At 39.9% G+C, this 26109-nt stretch overlaps 1 protein-coding gene across 2 annotated transcripts in view; it reads right to left on the reverse strand.

Moving 5' to 3' along the window:
* Positions 1-5741: 5741 nt before the first annotated feature.
* kar (monocarboxylate transporter 10-like protein kar) overlaps positions 5742-26109 on the reverse strand; it is a 44383-nt gene continuing 24015 nt past the window's right edge. The window contains exons 3-5 of one of the 2 annotated variants that reach the window (XM_065217710.1): positions 11085-12221; positions 10958-11026; positions 5742-6252 (exon numbers count right to left, since the gene is read on the reverse strand). In XM_065217710.1, the coding sequence (XP_065073782.1) occupies positions 6227-6252; positions 10958-11026; positions 11085-12221 (1232 nt within the window). In that variant the 3' untranslated portion in view covers positions 5742-6226. Of the gene's footprint in view, positions 6253-10835; positions 11027-11084; positions 12222-26109 lie in introns of those variants that run through there. The other variant, XM_065217709.1, reaches the window with a different exon arrangement.

Genomic DNA, 26109 nt, shown 5'->3' on the forward strand with positions numbered 1-26109 from the left:
TTTCAAACGTTTATTCGCGTCGTCAGTAGTGTCGGTCGCATCGTGTGATGGGAAGACAGCGCTCCTGGAGCAGGCTCCGTGAGAAAGCGGAGAAGAACAGTGGTGAGGGTGGCACGAGTGTACCTATCTCAAATAGGTACGCTACTCTTCCCACCGATGTTGGGAATACCACCTCCGCCACGGTGAAGCGATCCAAGAAGAGGAAGAAAAACCAAGCCCAGTCCGATGGTGGGAGTGGACGTGATGACGTCACATCAACGAACGCCAGCGACATCGGTGATTTCGGCGACGCCATCGACAACGAAAATTCTGCCGGTCCGAGTGCGGCAAAAGTGAAGCTACCTCCATTGGTAGTGAAAAATGCTCATCTTAATGAGCTCATCGCGGATCTAGTGACGCTGGGCGTTAAAGCCGAATACAAGTTGGGCAGAGTCGGCACCAAGGTATGTATGATTTGGTCGTCGCCCACCTGAGGACTTCCAAGGCGGAATTCTTCACCCACGACATTCCCGGTGAGAAGCCATTCAAGGTCGTCATCAGAGGGGCCTACCAAACTTCGACCCGAAGTTTATCGAAGCTGAAATCAGGGACCGGTACAAGCTGGCCCCAAGTGCCGTCTATCGGATGACAAGAAGAGACGAGAATGTGAAGGCGTATCCGGATTGCCTTTTCCTGGTACACTGCCAGAAGGGAACGGTGACGCTCAACGCACTGAAAGCCATACGCTCCACCAATTGCATCATCGTCCGCTGGGAGCCATACCGTGGTGGCCATCGCGGTGTGACTCAGTGTCAACGGTGTCCGAACTTTGGACACGGCACCCGCAACTGCAACATTAAGCCACGCTGCGGCAATTGCGCTCAAGAACACGCCACTTCCGACTGCCCTGCGGATGGATCCGTGGTGTTAAAATGCGCCAACTGTGGTGGTGCTCACCAAGGATCCAACAAGGAGTGCCCTAAACGCGAGGATTTCAAGCGCATCCAAAATCCGGCATCCACCAACAAGCAACCAGCATGAAGGAAGGATAAGACCCCGGCTTTCAGGGTGGAGGACTTTCCGCCCCTTCATGGACAAGCAAATCCAAGGGTGCGATCCGCCCCTCCTCAAGAAACGTCTGGATCTTCTGCTGGACAAAGCTCTCCATCCCCCCCCTGGGTTCTGGAGACAACCAACAGCTCAACCAAATAATCCCGATCTGTTCTCAGAAGATGAACTGATGGAAATTTTCGTCAACATGACCGGTGCTCTACGTAAGTGGACAGATCCAAGTGCTCGGTAAGTTCATCATCCAGTATGGTGTCTAAACCGCTAACCATCGCTACCTGGAACGCTTGCTCTGTAAGAGCAAAGAAGATTGAGCTTGCTGACTTTCTCCGCAAGCACAGCATCGACGTGGGCCTTCTAACCGAGACCCATCTAAAGTCCGGTGACAGCTTCTGGTTGCCTGACCACAACATTATCCGGCTTGATCGCACCAGCTCCAGGGGTGGTGGTGTAGCGATCATCGTCAGAAAAGGAATCAAGTTTTGCACTCTGCCCCACATCCGCACTTCTATCATCGAGGCCGTTAGTGTGGAGGTGGGTGGAATCACCAACTAGAAACGTCCGGTTTATCGTTGTTTACTGCCCATGCCAGTGTACCGCAAGCAATGGACTAGGAATCCAATTCAAAAAAGGCCCGACCGCCATCACCCGTACTAGCTCTCGATTCATCGTTGGGGGCGACCTGAACGCCCGCCTTGAAGCTTGGCGGAACTACCAGAGGAACCGGAACGGATGTCTATTGTTCGACCACGCACAACATGGACTGTACACTGTGCAATTTCTGGACGAACCCACTTTCATCTCTCCGGCGGGAAATCCCTCCACTCTGGACTTTTTCCTGACAAACATCGGACTATCCAAGCCGGAGGAGCACAAGGTCTCAGCTCCGACCACCAACCGGTGGTGACTGAAGTTGGTGTCAACGTGGTTCCTGCTAGAAGCTGCCTGCGTAAAGACTACCACCATGTCAACTGGGTGCAGTACGGACGAATGGTGGACAGCAACATCAATGAAAATCCACCGCTCAACACCGTAGATGACATCGACCGGACGTTGGAAGGACTACAACAGGCCATATCCATGGCTGACGAGGCATACGTTCGACAAGTTCCTGTGAGGGGTAAGTTTGTTGCTATTGATTCCCACACCCAATTACTGATTCGGTTGAGAAATGTTCGTAGACGCCAGTTTCAGAGGACTGGAAATATAGGCAACAAACGTGAAATGGCCGATCTGAATAGACAGATTGCTTCCAGAATGGACTCACTCCGAAATGAAAGTTTCGGGCGTGTTGTCCAGAATCTGGATCGCTCCAGACCATTCTGGAAGGTAGCCAAGGTCCTGAAAACTCATCCCAAACCCGTTCCACCTCTCAGAGTCGAAAATGATGACGATCGGCTTTTAATCACCCCACAGGAGAAAGCAAATGCGATCGGCAAGCATGTCGCTTCATTGCATTTGCTTGGCTCGACTATCCAAAGTCCGCTCGATGATCAGGTTGCGCAATGCGTTCAAAACCTAGATGCCTCCCCTTGTGTCGTGCCTCCGACGGATATGATTACAGTACAACAGATTTGCTCAGCGCTGAAATGCACCAAGAACATGAAGGCTCCCGGATTTGACGGTATATTCAACTTGATCTTGAAGAGACTCAGCATGAAAGTGCAGTCTCTTCTAACCGCTATCTTCAACAGATGTTTGGAACTGCACTACTTTCCAAGCATCTGGAAAGTAGCTAAAATCATACCAATCCGCAACCCGGTAAGGATCCAACATTGCCTTCAAGCTACAGACCAATCAGCCTCCTTTCAGCGCTGAGCAAATTGTTCGAGAAACTCATTCTCAATCGTTTGCTCAAGTTTGTCGAGGAAAACAACATTCTCCTTCCGGAACAGTTTGGATTCAGAAAGGGGCACTCCACCAATCATCAGCTAGTACGGGTGATGAATAACATCCGAAGTAACAAAGCTGTATCAAAGTCCACAGCCATGGCCTTGTTAGACGTTGAAAAGGCGTTTGACAATGTTTGGCATGACGGATTTGTGTACAAGCTTTGTAACTTCAACTTTCCATTACATCTGGTTAAAATCACCCGTAGCTACCTCCAGCAAAGGTCGTTTAAGGTATCGTTGAATGGTTGTCTTTCCGACACGTTTTCCATCCCAGCAGGAGTCCCGCAAGGCAGTCTGCTGGGACCCTTGCTTTACAGCATTTACACTTCCGACATTCCTCCCCTCGGCGACGGTTGCGTGTTCTTCCTGTTCGCAGATGATACCGCAATAGCCGTCAAAGGAAGGATGCCTCGCGAAATAACGAACAAACTTCAACGTTGCCTTAACGCCTTTGCTGATTATGCCACCACGTGGAAAATTAAAATCAATGCCTCCAAAACTCAAACAATCATGGTCCTCCATCGGCAATCGCCCAAACTAAAACCGGCTCCATCTTGTACTGTAATCATGGATGGCACAAGGGTTGAGTGGTCTTCCGAAGTTACCTATCTCGGGATGTTGTTCGATGAAAAGCTCCTCTTCCGTTCGCGTGTAGAGAAAACTGTAATCAAGTGTTCTGCCTTGGTTAGATGTCTGTATCCGCTGATTTGCCGCAGATCCCGCCTCTCAAAGGTGAACAAACTGGCTGTCTACAAACAAATTATAGCACCTGCGATCCTCTACGCAGCTCCGGCGTGGGAATCATGTGCACAGACTCACAGGAACAAAATTCAGGTCGCTCAGAATAGAGTGCTGAGGATGGTTCTTGATCGTCCTTTCGACATTAGAATAACAAATTTACATGAAGAGGCAGGCATTGCCAAAATAGATTCCAGAATTAACGAAATTAAGACTAAATTTGCACAAAAATGTAATTTATCAGAACATGCTTTGATAAGCAATTTGTATATAGTAGTATAGGTGTATATAGTAGTTGTAGGTTAGTTATAGTTGTAAATAGTAGTTATAAGTAGTCTCCGTTTTCAAATTTAAAACAAACCAATCCCACCAAGGTGGTCATTCTTAAAACAGGCCTGATAGGACTAGGAACTGTAATTAATAATAATTGAAATTTCGAAGGAACTAAAGTTGAAAAGAAGCGTCTGTGTCACTTGATAAGTTATACATGTAAACCACACAAATTCAAGAAATATAGATCATTTAAAGTAAAAAAAAAGTCATTCACATTGTCAGTCGTTTCCGAATTGCCAAGCAATATAGCTATAGTGAAGAAGCTGAAGTTATCCTTCTATGAAAGAAAATTCCAATTTTCCCGTCGATTCGATATCGATGTCTGTCCCTGTTGCCGTTCCAGTTTTATCGGTGGTCCTGCTCAGTGGAGTTCCTGTTCCCTTTACTTTCGAAATGGAGAGTTGCTGTTTCCACCGCTGCTTGTTGCCGTCGCTGCTCTAAAAAGAGTTTTATTTTCGCGGTGTTCTTTTCAGAACTACCGATTCCGAGTAAGCGATGTCGGCTCGCAGCTGGTGCAGCTGGATTTTGTCGTCATCTGTGGGCAAGGCCCTACGAGCAGCCGTTTCAGCTTCAAGTCAAACATCACGTTGGCAGTCGAGCCAACAGAGCCTGTAGAACTTCAGGGTCAGGATTATTTGAAGGACTCGAGATATTTTGTCATTTCAACTATATATCCTACATGATATAAGGTGGCTGAACGAGGCTCTACGGATGCCAAAAGTTAGTCAGAACATCGTACAATTGAGTCTATAGAATATCATGATCTGAATTCCAGGATGATTTGGAGAACCTAGAGATTTTGTTAACACAAAGATATACCTCCCCTGAAGCAATCAGCTCTTGCAAAGCTCTCTAGAGTTGTACATTTAGTCGAGACATCGAGAAAAACTTGATTGAGCACTCCCCTGTGGAGCGAAAAAGTCAAATTTTGCATCAGTCTAGTGGCGGTCTTACCAGGGGGTGGAAACTAACGATTTTAAATTGATTCACTGCTTGAGTAGCCTATTGGTCCCAAGTACTTCTATGGCGTACCCCATTCTAGTTGAAATTCTATTACTACACTATGTTTGTTTTGATTAGCTATGAAAGTTTGACAGATAACATCAGGGGTGTGTGGATTCATGCAGAACATGCAGGGGTGAGTGAAATAGCTTGGGACTGCTTGGGACCGTTGTTCTGCTACTGAGAGAGCCAAAAATAATAATGATTTTCTTCGGGACAAAGTGGTCTTAGAGTTACCTCTATGGTCTTACCCCGTCTTCTCCTATAGCTAAATTCATACAACAAGCGTAAAACTGTACTTAATCGGTTAAGCAAGCAAGCTTATGTCTCTCGAAAACATACGTTGCCAACAAGGTAAATAGATTGTATTGTCGGTCACATTGAACACCGGAAAACCCCACATGCGACATTCGATTTTACTCTCGTTCTGTACGTTATACATAACGTCGGACATAGTGCGCTGTATAGCGCATCTTTATACGAAAACAGCGCACTATGTCAAACACATACTTTGCAACCTCTTCTTGTATTTTTACAAATACAAAATATGATCATTCATAACATTTAATGATTTCATAATTCCGAAAAACATTTTTTATTCGAAATTGCTACTTGTAACCTTGGACAATAGGGTTCAAGCTAAGCATAACCTGAGGAAGGTTTCTCTACTATTATTCGGGCTTTCTTTCAAATACATTTTATTTATTCATTGCGTTGACTCTTTTGATATATGTTTTATGTATGAATTCAATTTATACCATAATGTTTTCAATGCAGTATTTACAAGATTCAATTGATAGTAGCCTATTTACTAAAACATAAATATTTTACAACCTTCTATTGGGAACATTTACTGTGTAAGTTGTTCCTAATGGCAAGAAAAAAATTGAAATGCATTACTGAGTCAATTCTAACTAATCAAATTAAATCGCAGTCCTCTTAATGATCGCCCCGTGGACTTTCATTCATAAGAAAACGCTTCTGCAGAGAATACAAATTTATAGTCTACAACAAAATAGACTTTCTTTTTCCTGTTTTGTTTTTTTTTTTTCAGTACATCTAATCTAGTCTAGGCTTTCATATCAACACTAGTTTTTTAACCACACAATTTATCTAAGCACTAAATCCACGCTGATACATACGTCTTTGTTTGGTTCCTGTATCGTATATAATTTGTTTGCGTATTATCCATTCAAGAAAAGAAACTTCTACATTCAATTATTTCCCGCGGTAAGTGATTCTGAAAAAATTGTCAATATAATGTTAGTTATGATCTTTGTTTTGATTCGCATTGAACTATACGCTGAGAAGTGCGTTATTAAAGCAACAAGCTACTGTAAACATGGTGAAGCTTATGTACAGACACGTCAAGTAAATCCACTCTACTAAATTACTGTTTAAGTTTATGGCAATAGTAGTTTGTTAGTAAACAATGATTTCAAAGATGCACGGTCGTCCGAATCTCATGCTTCCGTGGAGCGTGAGTGCCAGTTACGTCAATCAGGATACGCTTGTGAAGAAATGGCACCCAACAATCGCAGAATGACAGTCAATATAACGCCTGCTCTTAGCAGTGTATAAATTGAATAGAGTTCATCATATCAGATTAGTTAGGCACTCGTGAACATTTCTTCTACTTTTTTTAAATATATAAATAAGTAACCGTGCCAGTTTTCATAACAAGGGTTGATCGACAGTGGAAACAAAGATGATGCAACTGGTCCGAATAAAGATGTGTGTTACTAAACGGTTCTCCTCTGATTAATTAAGCACTACACTGCCGTTCTTCGCATGTTCGTCCCATAGCGAAAATCGGAAAGCCAAGAAATTCGCGTTTTAAGTTTGCTTCGTACCATTGCTTCTTATGTGATGGGACAACCAATGTGACTGTCTTTCTAAACTTCTTCATAACAAAGTTGAGGAGTTCATCCAGTATTATGAAAATATGGGTAATTAGCTTCCATTTGCATTGACAAACTCAGTTTTGAAAAAAAAAACATCAATGGGACCGACATGCGAACAAACGGCAGTACAAGATTATCTTCTTTTGTTTGGTTTGGCTTACAACAAGGTTACTGTTTATGATACAGTCACTTGGAAATTTGATTAGTTATCCTATTTTACTCATCATCTACCATCGCACCTAAAAAATATCTACTCGCAACCGGGAAATCAAAGATTCTATTCAAGATTTACAAAAAAAAAAAAGTACCTTCGCGTGGGTCCCTTCGCATTGCTCAATTTTGGGCAATGAGAAGGCGGATTCACTTGCGAAGGTGGGCGCTATGGAAGGCGACATTTATGATCGACAGATCGCCTATAGTGAATTTTTCTCTATTTATCGTCAGCAGTCGCTCGTTAGCTGGCAACATCAATGGAGTGAAGGGAGCTTGGGACGATGGCTACATTCAATTATCCCTAAGGTGTCGAAGTTTGCATGGTTCAAAGGGTTGGACTTGAGTCGAGACTTCATACGCGTGATGTCTCGTCTCATGTCCAATCACTATTGTCTAAACGCTCACTTGTTCCGTGTGGGGTTGGGAGACAGCAATCTCTGTGAATGTGGACAAGGTTACCAGGACGCTGATCACATCCTTTGGTCTTGTGCGGAGTATCGTGGAGTCAGATCACATTTTTATGATTCCCTTCGGGCTCGAGGTAGACAACCTAATGTTCCAGTTCGGGATATTTTGGCTAGACGCGATCTGGAGTTTATGAAACTCATATATGTTTACTTTAAGGATATTAACCTTAGATTGTAAGTTTGATTAACCTTGTGTTTAGTTTATGTTTTGTACGTCTGGGGGTTTTTTTTTTCAATGTTTGTTTTCAAGATGAATAGAAATAATTTCATGCTTTAGGATTAATTAAATAGTTATATCGTAAACCACATTTAAAACCTCCTTCTTCCCTTTTCCCATCCAAAAAATTGTAAATCTCCACTAACCTCGAGACGACCGCGAGTACTCGGTCCAGTTCCTTTAACTTTAAATATAAGACAGTAACAATGTATAACGCAAAGGATAACTCGGCTCTGTAAAGTTTATTCGATTGAGCCTGTACAAATAAAGTAATTACAAAAAAAAAAAAAAAGTATACAAAATTAGTAATAATTCACCCCATGAACAGATTCTGCATAATGTGGTCGGTTTCCTAAATAGTTTTGTAGCTTGTGTGTAGCTAATTTTTCGAACAAAGTTTGTTTTCCACAACTGCTGCCATCTCGTAAAGGTTTTATACGAAAACATTCATTCAGGAAAAACTTGTTTGTACGTTATAGTCCGTTGAAAGTACAACGATATAAAATTGAGCACTTTTTTTTTCCTTGATTTGTTTTCCGTCGATCTTGTTTTCCGTGCTGAGCACCAATGCTACCGACGCCAGGGAGGCAGCTCCCGCACCTGGACCCTACCTATCGAACCATCAACTCATGAGCTGGGACCAACGGCTTTACTCTCCGAAGGAAGGCGTGATCAGAGATGTTATGCTTCAGAACATCCCAGCGGCGCCGACTGGGTTTGAACCCAGGCCTGCTGGGTGAGATATAATCACGCTTACCACTACACCACCGGCGCCACTAAATTGAGCACTTGAAAGAACACAAAATAAACACATCATGATATCAAGAAATATCCTTGCTATTTTTCAGTCTTTAAATTTTAATATTTTAGGATTAAATTTTAAATAGACAATCATGAACTGATTTGAAATCAATTGCGTTATGTGGAGCAAAATATATAATTTACACCAACCTAGTGGAGCTCGACGGGTTTGAACAATTTTTGGTGTGTACATTCTATACCATAGCAAGTACGCTAGTAAGCATGACAAATATAAAATCAAATATCAAATATCATGAAAGGTGATAAAACTTGATCCAAGGAAGACATGATTGCAACAGATTATTTTTATGATGATGTATTGTAACTTTTATTTTATTTTGATTCAGAACATTAGAGAAAATTTTACGGAAGTTCTGACTTGAACTCAAAGGTAAATTCCAGCTTAGTTCTGGGTAGAATCCCAAGGCACCTCTGAGTAAAATTTCAAAGTGAATTCTATAATTCCATTCTCCAGAGGAGAGCTTCAAAGAAATTCCAAGCAGGATTCTGAGAGAATCAAATTCTGAGGATAGGTCCAAAGAAAACTTGAAGATAGTTCCAAGGAAGTTCAAAAGAGAGTTTCAACGAAATGAGGAGGGTACCAAAGGAATTTTTGAGGAGAATTCTGAATATAATTGCATGGAAATTCTGAAAAGAACTTTAAAAAAATATTTTGAGGACAATTCCAAAAGAGTCCTAAGAAAAGTTGCAAGAAGATTCCCGGAAGAGTTTTATAAGGATTTTAAGGAGAGCTCCAAGGAAACCTGGAAGATAATTCAAAGGAAGTACTGTAGATAATTCGAAAGGATTTCGGGTTGTATCCTAAGGGAATGCTGAGGAGATTTCCAAGAGTATTTTGAGGATAATTATGAGAATAATTCCAAGATGAATTTTAACAGAGTCCCAAAAGAAGTCTGAGATGATTCACAAGGGAATTTTGATAAGAACTACACGGTAATTTTGAAGTGCATAGAAATCTGTTATTCTGAACAATTTTCCAATAGATGTTTTTTAAAAGAAACTTTAACCGAATTGCTATGAGAATTAATAAGTATTCGAAGAAAAATGTAGAACGAATATAAAAACTCAGATTATCCTAGTGGAAGTTCGAAAAAAAAACTTTGGAGAAATTGAAGGATTATTCCATGGAAATTCATGATATTCAGAAAATGTAATTTTTTTGAGGATTTTTGCGAAGACAACAATACCAGAACTAGCAATAAAGCTTTGGTAGCCCTATATCAGCCACGTGTCTGCCTTATATTGCAGAAAGGTGAATTGGCGCTTGTTGGTATTGTTGGTAAATTGGGACAGCACCGCAGCCCTTGAGCAAAGATGAAAGAGAAGAATAATAAGCAAATACACAAAGCTTTCTTCTAAATTTATAATCTTTGCTAACAAATTTGGCGGTAGATGACGCGATTGTGCCTATCTCACAGTTGTCGTTTATAACGGAAGAATCGCTAGTCTTCCTGATATGCTGTTTCCGATTTTTGGCTAGTGTAAGCGAATACCGATCATTTTTAACAGTTTTATATAATCGACACATAATTCCTTCTACCTTTTTACATAATATAAAATGTTTTTTGCAATCTTCAATAATGTATCGATAAAAATGTGATTGACTTTTTAGAAAATGCTCCAAAGTAAATTGCCTCTTACATCAAACATTGAAAATATTCCTTTTGGATTTATGAAAATGATTAATGCTGTGGCAATAAAAGCCACCCTCTTCACATTTTTTTTTCGGAGAAGATTAATGGAATAATCACTAATATTACCGCAAACAGCAGTTTATCAACCCTGCCGTTAATCAAATTATTTGACTATATAATAAATATGAGCATTGTTGCATCACTTTTGAGTAAGGTCGTAACAGTCAGTGAACAACCAATTACTGATAACTGAAGTTTGATTCGTCAACGTAGAAGAATGTCTTCATTTTATTTCGACAGTCGTTTATTGAGCAAAAACTGCCATAATACAAAAGCACAACGATTGATAATGGTATAACTTTTCACGGCTAGTGCTAGTAACTAGGTAATCACATTTAAGAAGCGTGCTGATTAAGCTAAATAGATCGTATGAGTTGTGAAAGATTCCTAATGGAACATATAGGAATATTTACGCTTGGCATATGTACAAATGAACGATGAATGATTAGAACGATGTGAGCAAAACATAGAATAAGCGTTGTTTCGTTAGTGGGTACTAACTACATCTACAGATAGCTATAGCTGTATTTGCGTTGCCGATGAATATCTGGATAGCCGGAAATGTATGATTCAAGCACCAACGAGGAAACAGCTACGTTAGAAAGCAGGGGAGATTTTAAATCAATACCTGAGCTGGCGAGCGTTGCCCGGCGTTCCTCTCGTATGTGGCCGTTCATTTTACCATCCGTCGGATTTTCTGTAAACGACGCATCATTATTCACCGAACCAAGTTCTAAATTTGAATATCTACTTACCGCAGTCCCAAGCAGTCTGAGCCAGTGGCTGGTGCGTAGAGTCCTTCAGTACCGCTTCTGAGCTGATAGGATCATCATCTTTAACACATCTGATAAGAAACATCGTGGAAGCACCGAAGAGTGGTGGAATACCAGCAAGGATAAGAGGTAGTTTGTATGATCCAGTGTGATCGTACAGCATTCCAGCTACCGGTGGTCCAATGGTCAAGGGTACTGAGCATAGGCCCAATAGAAATCCGATAGCTTGCGTGGCACCACGCGGTCCACAAATGTCATATGCTATCGGTCCCAGTAGAGATATGAAGCATCCATCGAATAGACCCATAGCTAAAGCTATAACCAGCAGAAGCGTGAAGGAACCGGTTGCAGGAAGACACATTGTCATCGCTCCTATCAGAACGAATGACATCTGTTGAAGAAGTACTCGGTTCACTCGTGGAAAATCCGCAATAAATCCGAAGATTAGACGACCCAATCCAGATGTGATGCCAATACATATGACGGGAAGATTTTCTCCCTCTCCTGGGAACGAATCCCTTACGAATTTTCCCATGTGAACATAAGGTACAAAGTATCCAAATAGAGCAATCGGAATTGAAAAGGCCCAGATAATGTACTTCTTCTTCTTCCAATTGTCAAAATTGATGAACGATCGCAAAAATGTGTTGAAGCGCGATCGGCCTGGTTTTACTCGTGGTGGCGGTGGAGGTGGATGCAATGGTTTGTAGAGCAATGCGCAAAATATCACAAAGCTAGATATCACAGATAGAATACGGAAGGACGTCGCCAGCCCCTTTTGCTCTACTAGTTTGTTCAACAGAACCGGCATAATGGCAGTGAACACGCTCGACCCGGCCGTCACAATCCCGTTCACCAGTCCGAGGTATTTCTTAAAGTAGTGTCCCAGGATGGCCAGAGAAGGTGTGTACGCCAGCGCAGCACCCAGTCCGAACATTATTCCATAGGTGAAGTACAGAGCGGAAACGTTGTGGGTGAAGAACGACGACAAGAACATGCCTCCGCAGGTCAGAACACCGCCGATCAGGGTGGTTGTCCGGAGCCCGATCTTGTCGGTCAGGATGCCGGATACTGGCGAAAGCAGGAAGGTTGTGCCAATTGTTAGTGACCCAACGAGAGCTGAAATCAAGAAAAGAAAACATGATTATGATTATTGAACTGCAAGGTTGATATGTAACTGAATCAAAACATTTGGAGATGCACAGAAGTTTAGGTAGAATAAATAACATATGATTATGAAGATAGATGAAAATTATCGCTATTTAATTATATAGTCAACTCCCCACAACTCGAAATTCTATAACTCTATATTTTCTATAACTTGATGGATTCGGTGGTCCCTTCATTTTTCCATGTGTAGTACTCTCCATAAATCGATATTTCCACAAGTCGATGCCTCCTTTGGTCGATGTTCTATGAAGTGTTATTTTGATTCTATAACTCAATATGTCAAATGTAGATCTTCTGTACTTCTTCAATATGCCAGCTGCCGATCCTACTGAGTACCCAGGTCCCATCGGCCACATCTTATATGGTCAGATATGTTCAAGATACCCTCATAGAACTTGGAAAAGCTCATTCCTAGTGCCTATCTTTAAATCTGGCCGAAAATCTGACGTACGTAATTATCGTGGTATAGCCATTATCTCTTGCATTCCTAAACTTTTCGAGGCAATTGTCAACGAAAAATTATTTCTCCAAATCAAAAATAGAATTACTGACATGCAACACGGCTTTTTCAAGGGTCGCTCGACCTCAACAAATTTACTTGAATTTATAGACTATTCATTGAATGCAATGGATAATGGAAACCACGAAGAAGCTCTCTATACAGACTTTAGCAAGGCATTTGACCGCATAGACATACCAATGCTACTTTTTAAATTGCAAAAAATTGGAATTGAGTCAGGGCTCCTAAAATGGCTTGAATCATATTTAACTAACCGCCAACAAATAATTAAATTCAACGGAAAGAAATCGAGTCCAATTCAAGTCACTTCAGGCGTCCCCCAAGGCTGTTATTTGGGACCTCTTCTTTTTATTCTATACGTAAACGACATTTCTTTCATTCTCAAAAAACTTAAATTGCTTATTTATGCCGACGACATGAAGCTCTTTTTGGAAATAAGAAATGAAGAAGACATCAATATATTCCGGAAAAATACACATATTCTACATATGGTGCAAAATAGTCTACTACACCCAACCGGTGGATGTAAGATTCGCTTACAATTATGTGGGATTCATCATCAGAGGATGTAAGTGGAGACCGCATGAACCGAGGATGCGATATACCTAGCTGCGGTCCGATGTAAGAAAATTGGAGACCGAAAAATGTGGAGTGTATTAGTGATTGAAATTAATTATGTCGAAAAAAATAGAAAAAAGGTTGCCGACTGGATTCGAACCACGGACGTTGCGACTATCAGACATGTGCTTTCTCCACTGCTCTCTCCGTGCTTCTGAATATGGATAGCCTAAAAGCAAACATGAAGCGCTCATTTTCTCGCATGCTCGACTTCGTATGCTTTTTCTGCTGGAGAGATTCGAGACAAGTGTGTGCGTCGTTCTACAATGTTCTACAATGTGCGTCATTCTTCAAGCTTACTTGTATAGTCGAAAGCGTAGATGGAACACGAAATAAAAAAGACAAAAAACCATTACATCGCCTTCATGGTCAATTCCTAACATTCGTTGCGATGTTCATGAACAGAGGATGATAGGAACTGGAACTAACATTCATTGTAATAGATTTTTGGTTTGCGTGTAGAATTGAATATAAAAAAATGTAACTTAATATCATTTAGCAGGAAAAGAACAACTTCAAATATTTCAATTGCACTAGGAAATCAAAATGTAGAAAAATGTGAGAGAGTTAGGGATTTAGGAATTATCTTAGACTCTAAACTAACTTTCATAGACCATTACAACACAATTATTCACAGAGCAAATAACATGCTAGGCTTTATATATTATAACTTTCAGGACCCATACACAATTAAAACACTATATATCGCCTATGTGAGGTCAATACTGGAATATTGCAGCATTGTATGGTCTCCTTTTTCAATCACGCACGAAGAAAGATTAGAATCCGTACAAAAACAATTTCTATTATACGCTCTTCGTAAATTAGGTTGGACATCATTTCCTCTTCCATCATATGAAGAACGCTGCATGCTTATAAACATACAAACATTAAAAGAGCGTCGTGAATATGCAATGGTTTCATTTGTAAACGATATCGTTTCGCAACGCATTGACTCCACAGAACTTTTATCAAAATTAAATTTCCATGCACCTACTCGGCAACTCCAAAATCGAAATTTATTTGCCATAAAACATCATCGCACAAATTATGCAAAATATGGGCCATTAAACCGCATGATGGCCTCTTACAATCAATACTGTGAAACTATTGACTTTACAATGTTTCGGCATAAACTAAAACAATATTTTTACTCCATAAGGCATTATAACTCATAAAAAATAGAAAAGCTGACACTGCTTAATTTTATTAAAGAAAAAATTATACTTTTAACCTTTTGTCCAAAGTTGACGAAATAAATAAATAAATTTAAGAAAACAAAACTGTATTCTAATATGTACTAGTCTACGTTGGTTGACGAAATAAATAAATAAATAAATAGAAGTGACCATAACCAGACTAGAAGCAACACCCATTATGGGATGGATAAAATCTCATGAGCTTTAAAGAATCATTTGAGATTATATTGAACGACCAGCGCATCTGCAGACAATTCCAGTATTGTTTTGGGCGTCCTCGGAGTAAATGGTCAAAACCAATCATGTATCAGAATTCATGCAGATAAATTCACACGCAACACGATAAAAGGGCCTATCCTCGTTGATCGATTCTCTTCATAGACTTCCCCTTTGGTTTACCACGGCAACATAAACAAATTTCTCGCTAAGCTCGCAGCACAGTTCGACAGAAGATGATGTTAGCTTGCGCCTGAATCAACACAATGAATGTGAAATTCATTTGCAGTCGGGCTATTCGCGACAGAGAAAATCGATGAAGAGAATCGATAAACAATGATAGGCCCTTTTCTCGTGTTGCGTGAGAATTGATAGTCTTATTATGTGCCTTCCCAAGTAACAATTTGGGTTTAATGAAGGTTCTCATTCCTTTATTTAACGTCGGTCTCTGTTCCGCAATCTAGTGCCAATCACCGACGGACATCGATTGCCATCCAGCTTCCACACCTGCGTAGGATATCGCACCCATTCAACATACATGGGCCGGGACCAACGGCTTTACTTCCCTTCCGAAGGAAGACGTGACCAGAGATTTTTATGCCTCAGAAAAATCCCACCGACCTCGGCTGGGATTGAACCCAGACCCATTGGGGTGTGAGAAAGCAGTCACGCTTACCACTACACCACCGGTGCCGGCTTATGAAGGTTCTGTAGACCATGATTTTCTTAGAGGAGGGAGTTAATACGACCGGTTAGGTTGAAACATGAGACTAAACTATACTTTATTGATGCAGTACTTACATTTATAGCATACTAGGATTATTATAATTTCACCGAGTTGCTTCGATCTCCTTCACTCCTCCTCCAGCTCGGCGGGCTGTAGGGGGTCGTCCATTAATTATGTCACACATTTAGGGGGGAGGGGGGTGGTTTGAAAACTGTGACGAGTCATACAAAAAAATTAAGGTTCATACAAAAAATGTGACAAAGGGGGGAGGGGGGGTTGAAAATGGGCCAAATTCGCGTGACATAATTAATGGACCATCCCTAGACCAATTTTCAGGCGCATCTTATAACGGGGACCTTAGCTTTCGGTTGCTCTAGGAGTTTAAATGGATAATCAACGATACTTCCCTTCTGAAGTTCGACACTCGTCCAATGGCAGGACCCTGCAGTCCCGACTGACGGTCAGCTTGCCGTTGTTTGGGTCCATGAATCGGTACGCCTTGTATTGGGAGGATTCTAATTTGCTTCTCTTCTCTCCAGGGATCCACACGTACGCCGGTGAACCGAACATCTGGAGGTGGCTGATGTCTGGCTTCGTGCCATACCACAGATCGTACGGCGTTTTCTTCAACGGCTTCGTCGGCAAACGGTTTTGTAGATAGTTCGCAGTGTTAACCGCTTCCGCCCAGTATTTCAACGGCATTCGGGAGTCCAGTAGCATGCAGCGCGCCATTTCCACCAGTGAGCGGTTCTTCCGCTCCGCAACCCCGTTCTGCTGCGGAGTGTAGGCGTTGGTAAATTGCTGACGTATCCGCTGCGCTCGGCAGAACGCATCCAACACGTCACTCCAAAATTCACCTCCCTGGTCGGAACGGATGATCTCCGGGGATTTTCCAAATTCCGTCTGGGCGAACTTGACGTACTCTTGAATACGCTGGGAAACCTCGGACTTCTGCTTCAGGAAATATACGACGGTAAACCGGGTGAAGTCGTCAATCATGGTGAGAAAATAACGACACCCACCGGGTGTCACGGTTCGCATGGGTCCACACACATCGGTGTAAATAAGGTCCAATGGTTGCTTGGACTTTGGCTTCGACTTCTTGGGGAACGGAAGACGTGTCAGCTTGCCCTCAAGACAGCATTCACAGACGACTCGGCAGCCGCACTCTTCCATCTCGACTCCAGTTGCCATATCCTTGGTCACCAGCTCACGGACGGCTTCATGGTCACGATGCCTCAACACACGCTGCCAAGTGTGCTGACAGTTTGACGAATGGTGCTTCACGGCCAGCGCTTCCTTCAGGGAGTACAGTCCCCCAGAAATCGTTGCTGCCGCAATCACCTTCTTGTCCTTCAAGATTCGACATCCGTTGACGTCGAAAATGACCGTAGCTCCGTTTGCCGTCAGCTTCTTCACGGAAACCAAGCTCGATTTTAAATTCGGTACCAGCACCACCTTACTATTGATGGCTCACCCTCCGGAGACCGATGCCTTCCGCCTTTGTCGCAGTACCATCGGCCAAAATCACATCCTGCTTATGACTCTCATTCAGCTCAACAAAAATTACCCGATCCACACACATGTGCGACGTTGCGCCGGAATCAACGATCCATGAATTTAATACCATTGCAGTTCCTCTCGTCGCGAACGAATACTCCTTCTTCGGGGTTTCTTCGCGAGCTGCTCGCACCCGTGGTTGGTTTCGCTTATCACGCTGGCCATCTGATGATTTCCGTTCGCTTGTCCGCTTCTCGGCCAGAGATGGACAATCCTTCTGCTTGTGCCCCGGTTGTTGGCAAAAATGACACGCTTATTTTAGTTAGGAAAAGTAGGCCGTTATGTTACTCTACCGCGTGATTTTTTTTTAATTCTGTAAATCGATATTCATATAACACGATGGTCCCGTCAATATCGAGTTATTGAATGTTGACTGTATATCAAATCTAAATCCAGTATTACGAGCTAGGTTATATAAATGTATCGTGCCTAGAAACTCTGAGTAGGAGACAGTTAGTAAATTTCCTGATCCCATGCTGAGCAAGACAACTTTAACTACCGGTTCAATAGAAGATTTTAAGCTATGTCTTTGGAATTTCTTCAATTTGAGTAGGAAAAATGCCAGATTCGGCAATACCTTTCCCTATTATCGTCAGGGGGTAAACAAAGTCATTGAGCGATCATTTTTTGCATGACGATGGCCCATTTATTACGGCATCGTTTGATGAAAAATCACCCCTCAAGAACCTTATTTAACCTTAATAATGGTAAAGGTATTTTTTAGGAGCTGACATTTCTCAATTGCTCCCAGAATTCTTAGATTGTCGATAAAAATCATAGCTACGATGAACATCAAATTTTTGTTTAAATAAGTGTATCTCTGTCAGGCATGGAAAATCATTTACATTCATTTACATTCACTTACATTCATTTACATTCATTTGCCTCTAACTTTTTTTCATAAACAGACTTCCTTAAAATGATGTATGAAGCTTTTATTTGTTTTGATATTAACTACAAATTTGGTAAATAACTCAAATCGGTATCTCTTATGCATGGTTAAACCAGAGCGAATAGAACATCAAGTTCTGCCGGCTCTAGTTCGTCATGTATAAGAGATATAGATTTGAGTAATTGACAAAGGTTGTAGCTAATTTTAAAACCTACAAAAGCTTTAACCATTATTAAAAAAAATTCTGTTGATGAAAAAAGTTAAGCAAATGATGAATGCACGAAATGCATGTAAATGATTGTCCATGCCTAAATGCACGAAAGGAATGTAAATAGTTTTCCACGAATGAGCTCTGTTATTAATTATAAATGCGTTTTTAATATGCATTGATGTCTCCAATTAAAAAATAACTACAGTCAACTCGCTCTAACTCGGTATTTTCTATAAGCATGAACTATTTCTGCATACTCATAATGTGTTACAACAACAATGCCGCCCAAGGAAGTTAAGACATGTTCCAATCCGTAAATTGTATGGACCGAACTGGGGAATGAGACTCGACCTCGCCATGGTATTCTGCGACTTTACTGACTAGACCATCGGGAGGCTCCAACATAAAGGGTTTATCAAATCATTCCAGAAAGCATCTAAACTAAACGCTGAAACAGAATTAGGTTTCCATAGCACAAGCTAGAAAACAGTATAGAAGAATTCTTTCGAAATACCTACAACAACGGTTGCATAAGCACTGTATCAAAAATAAGTTATGAACAAATGTTATCAATAACAATTATGTTTAAATAAAAAAAAAAAGATTCTCTATTTTTTTATGATATAACCTTCTGTACAAGTTAAAAATATAAAATAAGCAAGCATATATTCTTAAAGGTACTTTTTTCTTTCCTTGATTTGTTTTCCGTCGATCTTGTTATCCATACTGAGTACCAATGCTACCGACCCTAGGGAGGCAGCTCTCATACCTGGACGCTACCTATCGACCCTTCAACTCATGGACCAGGGACCAACAAGGTACTGGTACTGGTATCATCTTAAATTTAGTTCCACTTATGAGAATTTGCGCAACGTATTTTTGCAATTATTTGAAGGCATCCAGTATACTTTTAGCTATTTCAAAGTTTTAATACCCATTTGTAGGTGCTCTTTACATTTGGCGCTCTTCTATCAGCAGTCAAAATTCGACAGGTCTTAGTTATGAGTAAGTTGAATTGATTTCGTAAATTGAACTCACATTAGACAAAAAAAAAAATTCAGACGAGAATTTTACTTTTTACTCGGTCTAAATAACAACGTCCACTGATGTTTTAGCCTGATTTGACTAGCTGGTACCTTTGTCGGGAAGCGCTAAAATGGTATCCAATGGCATTATCTTTCAATATCACAATACACGTTTCGTTTCGCTAATTAATGAAATTTTTCCTCACAGATAGTTGAAACAGTTATCGCTTTGGTCTTTCAAAGTTGTGCTTGACTCAAATAGTTTTGAAAATGGCAATCACTTAGTTTTCACTTTTTATTAAGATTTTGGAATTAGTGTTCCGTAACAAGTTCAAATTTCTGATCAGCCCAAAAAAGTTAACAAAATAATTCAAAATAGTTGTAATATATACAAACTCATAACCAATAAATGTTAAATTAGCATCCAACACTGCTTGAAAATTTTAACTTTGGCATCATGCATCAACTCGAACAGACTATAAGGCTTCTTGTATCTTATGTTTGCAGAACCGTTAGTTGAATTCACTGGAAATCCGAACGCAAATATGAAGTTATGCATGCATAGCACAAAACCTCATAAAACCACAATCACACCTAAATACATATCAAACATCGCATCACATCATCCAACCGACAACTGTCATAACGTTTATAACTGTCTAGTGTGAATGTACTCAAAACAAGCTCTTGTGTTCTACTGTGGACGCATGGTAACAATCCCGAAAAAACTGAAATGGCCTATAGAGCAGAAAACACCACCGCGGCCAATGGCCCTGCCATCGGACATATCGGGTCGATGTGTATATTATGTTTCATCCAATTAGTTCTGTAATCAATCTATCAGGGTTAGACCGCTCATGGCTGGGTAGAAATTGATCATGACTAGTGCCTTCCCCGTAGGCATCAGTGTCTTATTGCGGGATTCAGAAATAATTAAGTCAGAGTAAGCATTCTACATGCAGAGGCGACCAACCACGTCCAATGATGTTCGAATGACAACACTTCAGGCGATTGCAACATTCGGTAAGATAATGAGCCCCAGATGTATGTACTGTTACAATCACTATCATTAACCATAATAAATAAATATATCACTCCAATATATAATTTAAAAGCAGATAAGCAAAAGGCTCTTGAAAAGAATTTTAAACAGTCGAATCATACTGTAATAACTGCTAATACTCTGAATACCGTTGTCCATCTTATTTTGCTTCAGTGCGATTAAGTAATACTAAATGAAGGTAAATATTGTCTTGTCCCATCCAAGAGAACACAATATTATTAATGTCTTCGAATGATTTTCAAGGTTGTTTTGCAATTTGATACGCTATTTTGCACCCTGTCCAGAGCAAGTGCAAATGACAAAGTTATTTTCAGCTAGGCAACACTCACTCTTTATTCCAGCGCACCTTCAGCGGTGGTGGAGTAAACAGAATCAACCTGTTTTTATTATTCCATCAATGTAAATACGGAATATAATGTTTTAATGACATGCAAATAGTTATAATTTCTTATTCAGAGGTATGTAGTTGTTCTGATATGAATATGCATCTGGTTTGAAGTGCGAAACACTCAAACGCTAACAATGTTTACTCTCAGACTTAAACTATCTTGTTGAAGGTGGCTTTCCAATCGGCTGTTGTTGTTTTCCGGCAGAGGAATTTACATTGTACATATGCCTGATTCTGATAACTGTTACTACGGTAAAATGTTTCTGGCGATTAGCTGCCATACGATGGGATAGTTTGAAATCCGGGTAAGTATGCAACTAATTGAATTGATCGAAGAATTGATAACCATTAGGCTTATCAGAGCCTTGTTTATATATAGTTCATTGACCTTAGTGCAAATCTATGAGTAATTTTCAATTTTACCGCTTTGAGTGTAACTGTCCCACGATCTATGGAATATTTTTGTGTTGCGTTCTGCACATAGCAATGATTGATCAGAATCAATGAGTTAGTGGAAACTGATTCAACTTAAAGTGACTGGAGGTGGCCGTTTATTGATATTTCACATGTTTCAGTGACTCCATTCATTTAATATCAATAAAGGCGCTGGTCACGCCCTCGCCAATAGGAGGGGGTGGGGAAGGATTATCAGAGTGACTTTTGTTGTGGACCATATCTATCTTTGCGTCCCCATAAATCTAATGGTTTGTTAACGAGAAGGGTTTGTTGGATCAGGATTCATCTCAAAGTATTGTTTCCGAAATTCACGCGAGCAAGATTTACGAGCTGATACGAAGCCTGATCAGCAAATTATGCGTCAGTCTAATAATGTAATAGAGCCACGATATTCTGCTCAGTAAACCTAAACGGTCGCAACTCGACCACCGAGCTCCTTACATGACAACAAACTATTACGAACGACGATATGAAATTATACAGATGGAATGATGTCCTTGGTTGGACTCAACTATATTTTTGAATCTGGATGAAGCATGCGTCATATTTTACCCAGAATATCATTTTTTCCCCTCACCACCGAGTTGTATTAGTGGCGATTGTCTATGTGTCCATTTCTGCTAAAACAAATCTATAGTATAATGGAAAATAGCCTGATATTTAGCCCATGATCTTCTCTTTAGTATGCAAAAACGGTTACCAGTAGGCCACCGAGCTGCTTACATAACAATAAACCATTACGAACGACGATCGATCATGCCCAGTAACATGAATCTATCGATTTGTTAAATCAAGTGCAGAATTGTTACTGGTTTTCTTAGCCCAGCATACTATTTGCTTTCGTTATGATCGTATTATAATGATCTACAAAAGTGACTCCAAGTCTAGGATTACGCCTAGGTCCCCTACAATTTTACATTTTCCTACTTTTTGGTTGCCTAAAAATATTTCAAAGAGAGGTGTTTCTATTTTTCTGCTAAATACTATTGCGTTACAATTTTTAAAGGTTGAGTTGAAGTAGACTTTTACTACACTAAGTGTAAAATAAGTTGATCATATTATGAAATCCTTCTGCGTCGCTAAAATTACTTATTTCCATGAAGAGCTTCATGTCAGGTGTTCAATAAAAAATTAGAATTGTTTCAGTCATGTAGCTAGTTAAAAAAAAATTCAACCGGTTCATTATTATTTATTAATAATGTTTATTCTTCAAAAAAAACGTCAATGAATATTGGACAAGGGGCCCAGGTCAGCCGTACGACGCAACTAAGTCGTGATGCTCTCACAAGAGCGCTGGACGGCACTGAAATCATTCTCATTTTTTATTGAACACCCGTTATAAATACATTTTATTGTTTGAGAATGTAGGAAATATCGTTTACGTACAAAATAAAATAATTTGACCTAAATGAGAACCCTGTGGCACCCCAGAAGTGATCGAAATGGGTTCTGACAGTTTATTTTGAAAACGAACCGTTTTGATTGCGTTGCGTTAGGAGCCAATTCAAAAGTCTACATTCCAGTCCTATTTTTTAGTTTAAAGAGTAATAATGGTATGTCGATTCGGTCAAATGCTTTACTAAAGTCAGTATAACGTGCTTCTACGTATTTGCCATTATTCATTACGTTAAGAATGAAGGTTACAAATTCAAGAAGATAAGATGTAGCAATGGATAAATAAACCGAAAATCATAAGTTCAAATTAGATGGACAAATTAGGAAAGTGAAGTAATGAAATTTAAGTAATCAAAGTGTATTAACAAGTTGAGACATCAAAAATGCTAAAGATCTCGAAAAAAAATCTTCATCAGTACTAATACAATTCTTGAGGTTATGTACTCAAGAATATTTATCAAACTTTTTTGACATCCAAAACTTAAAAAATTAAGCAATTCAGATCCCACAAATAGAAAATTTTTACAAGAATTAAAAAATTGCTAGTTAAAAAACAAAAATATTTAAAAGCATGTAAATTTTTCTGGAACTTGGTCATTGCACCTTCTAGAACTTGGATTTTCATGATCCCAAACTTAGGCAAACAAAATATTAACTTAACATGAATTATGAAAAATAAAATATGAACGAACAAATTACGGACTTAAAAAATAATATCAGCAATGCAAAATATTATATTCAGCAACAGTAATTAATATTTTAGAACATAGGAGATTTTCGAGATCCCAAACTAAGAATATTGTTCAGGAAATTTTTGAGATTTCAGATCATTAAGTGGACTTTAGATTTCCTGGATGCATTGTCCAAAATTTTTCGCTATATGGTAAGTGTTCCAGTTATTGTAGATATTTTTCAATGTAGGCATGCAGAACAACAGCATTGAGACTAACATCCTAAGAGAGACATTTTGAATTTAAAGGAAATTTCGATATTTTAGACCATTACTGGTTCACTTCCCTCATCAAAACTTGTCCAGAAGGGCATCGTTTATTTTATTCTTGCGGGAGAAACACCGCAAGACATACTGACCGCAGAAATAGTGCTTAAACAGATAGCACGTGTGCATGGTAGCTAGGAGAATCGAGGGAAAATTGCTTGGTGGATCGCATAGGTCACTTTTTATCTATCACTGCAGACGTGTGCTGTTTGTTTGTTTGTTATTTATTATGAATAAAATCGGTACTGAGATTAGCAATCTCGGATATATTTGCTTGCATGCAAGCTTATTACCCATCACTTTATCTAAAAGCAAATGAACTACATTAACAATATAGTTCAGTCTTTTGTTATTCCGGAGACATGATTTTCAGCCAACAAGAGCGCCATTGCGTCAGAAATGGTAACTATATTGTTAATGTAGTATATTTGCTTTACCTAAAAATCTCGTCAAATAAATTTAAAAAAATATTAACCACATAAGCTAAAACTAGGGCTGTAGATAGGCTAGTTAGTAAAGGCACTTCCTTGGGCATAGAGTACATTATTGGTTGGCATAGAAAGCTCTAAATTTATAACGGTGGAACTGCTTCAAGAACACTAAGCTGAGAACAGACGAAATCTCATGTAAGAGCGTTAAATCCAGGACGAAGAAGAAGAAGGCTAAAACAGGAACAATTTTCAAGCAGTGCCAAAGCTTGGGCATGAAATCATGAAGTATGCTAGAAAAATAACTTCCAACTATTGACATTTAAGTAATCATTATCCAATAAAATTCTGCTGACTTAAAAAAACATTCTCTATATTTGACACAGATAATATATTTTGAAACCAAGGTTGCAAATACTCATTTCAGCTAAAATAATGTTTTTCGGAATAATAAAACCAAAAGATGGTATGATGACATGTTTTACTTGTAACTTACAAGAAGAGGTTACACAGTATGCGTTTGAAACATAAAACCTGTAAATTTTGCTTTCTATGAGTCACAATCAGCGATTTGCTGATCGCTGGGTGAGTGAGTGAGTGAGTGTGTGAAAAATCGCTGATCGTGACTCTCATGAAGTGAAATAAACAGGTTTAATATGTCAAACACATTCTTTGCTACCTCTTCTTGTATCTTACCTATTCAAAATATGATCATAACATCTAATTATTTCATAATTTAACAAAAAAAAACACATTAACTGTTGTATTTTTGTAGAAATCTACAAACACATTCACTTTTAGTCTTTTCTATCATCTTAGATCTTCGATCACCCAGTCAATCTTTCACTAGTAATATGTATGACATCGGATATCAAGATCGCATTTATTAAATATTAGATCAGCTACATATATAGTCTGAACGCCTTATCAAGCAAATACAAAAACATCCCCGTTTATCGATTATTAATTGATACAAAATCGAACACAATTTATTACCCTTACCCCTCACCTTCCGATGCCCACAGGCATTAAATGGTTCAATTTGGTATTCCTCGACCGCAGTCAGAAAGACTCGCAACTTAAGAGTAGGTATAGAACACCGAGTGGGGAACCTCCGTCTCATATCAGACAACTCGTGATCATCAGACAGACAGTATGCAAAGGAACGAGATGCGTAATAAAAATAGATTAATCTGCGGCCAAACACTGTCGAGCCGACATTCACTTTACGCGGCACGAGAAACAAACCACCGCACACCATTCATTGATCTCGTGCCTTCATCGCTTCGCTATCGCGGTAAGAAACAGTTGATAGGTAGTCCTTTCCTCACTTGTTGCATAAACAATTAAGATAGACCAGGCAAGGCTAAGGCAGCAAAATTTTCCACTGGGATGGTGGACTGTTTCCTCCAACGCTCCAACCGCAACGATTCTTCTTATGCTTATTTACTTATTTGGTTTGTTTTTTTTTTTTAAAGTTTTTGCAATTGCGTATTTATAGGTATTTTTAGATGGTCGCGCCTCCTTGAAACATGCGGGTTGAAAACGTAAAATTTTCCCTAGTTGACTTTCTGTTTGACTCACTGATTCTGCTTCAGTGTTTTTTAACACAGATGCGTAGGAAGATGATTTTTGTTTGCACTGACCGAAACAAAGCGGACGCCAGTTGACTGATTCCGTTGGTGAAACTGTCAATCAATCGAACCATTCCTCGCTTCGGTCGGTGACAAACAGTCGTCATCGCGAACGCAAATGGAGACGCACGGCCTTTTGTGACGTTATTTGGTTGGAAGCAATTAACCGTATAGGTTGAGTTGACTTAAATTTAAACCAGCCAGGCGGGAATCTATCGATCAATGAACCGTGGACGGGTATAAATTGATAACGTTGCTACTGAGTCTAGATGGTCCACGATGATCAGCGTGTTTGAACTTTTAGAGCAGGTCAAGTAATTGATCAATTGTGGCCCTGAATATAGTGTAAGATCTTCTCAATAGAGTGGCATAAGAGTAATATATGGTAGAAGAATTCTAAATATGCTTGGTTCCATAAAATGATCCGTTCAGAACTTGATGGCTGCCCTCAACTCGACGAAGCATATGTTTGATCACTATTAGACCACCATCTCCCCTCGTACCGTAT

Source organism: Ochlerotatus camptorhynchus, unplaced genomic scaffold (genome assembly GCF_037179485.1).
Source record: "Ochlerotatus camptorhynchus isolate MF236.1 unplaced genomic scaffold, CSIRO-AGI_Acam_v1.1 ptg000078l, whole genome shotgun sequence".
In the NCBI taxonomy this organism is placed as follows: Eukaryota; Metazoa; Arthropoda; class Insecta; order Diptera; family Culicidae; genus Ochlerotatus; species Ochlerotatus camptorhynchus.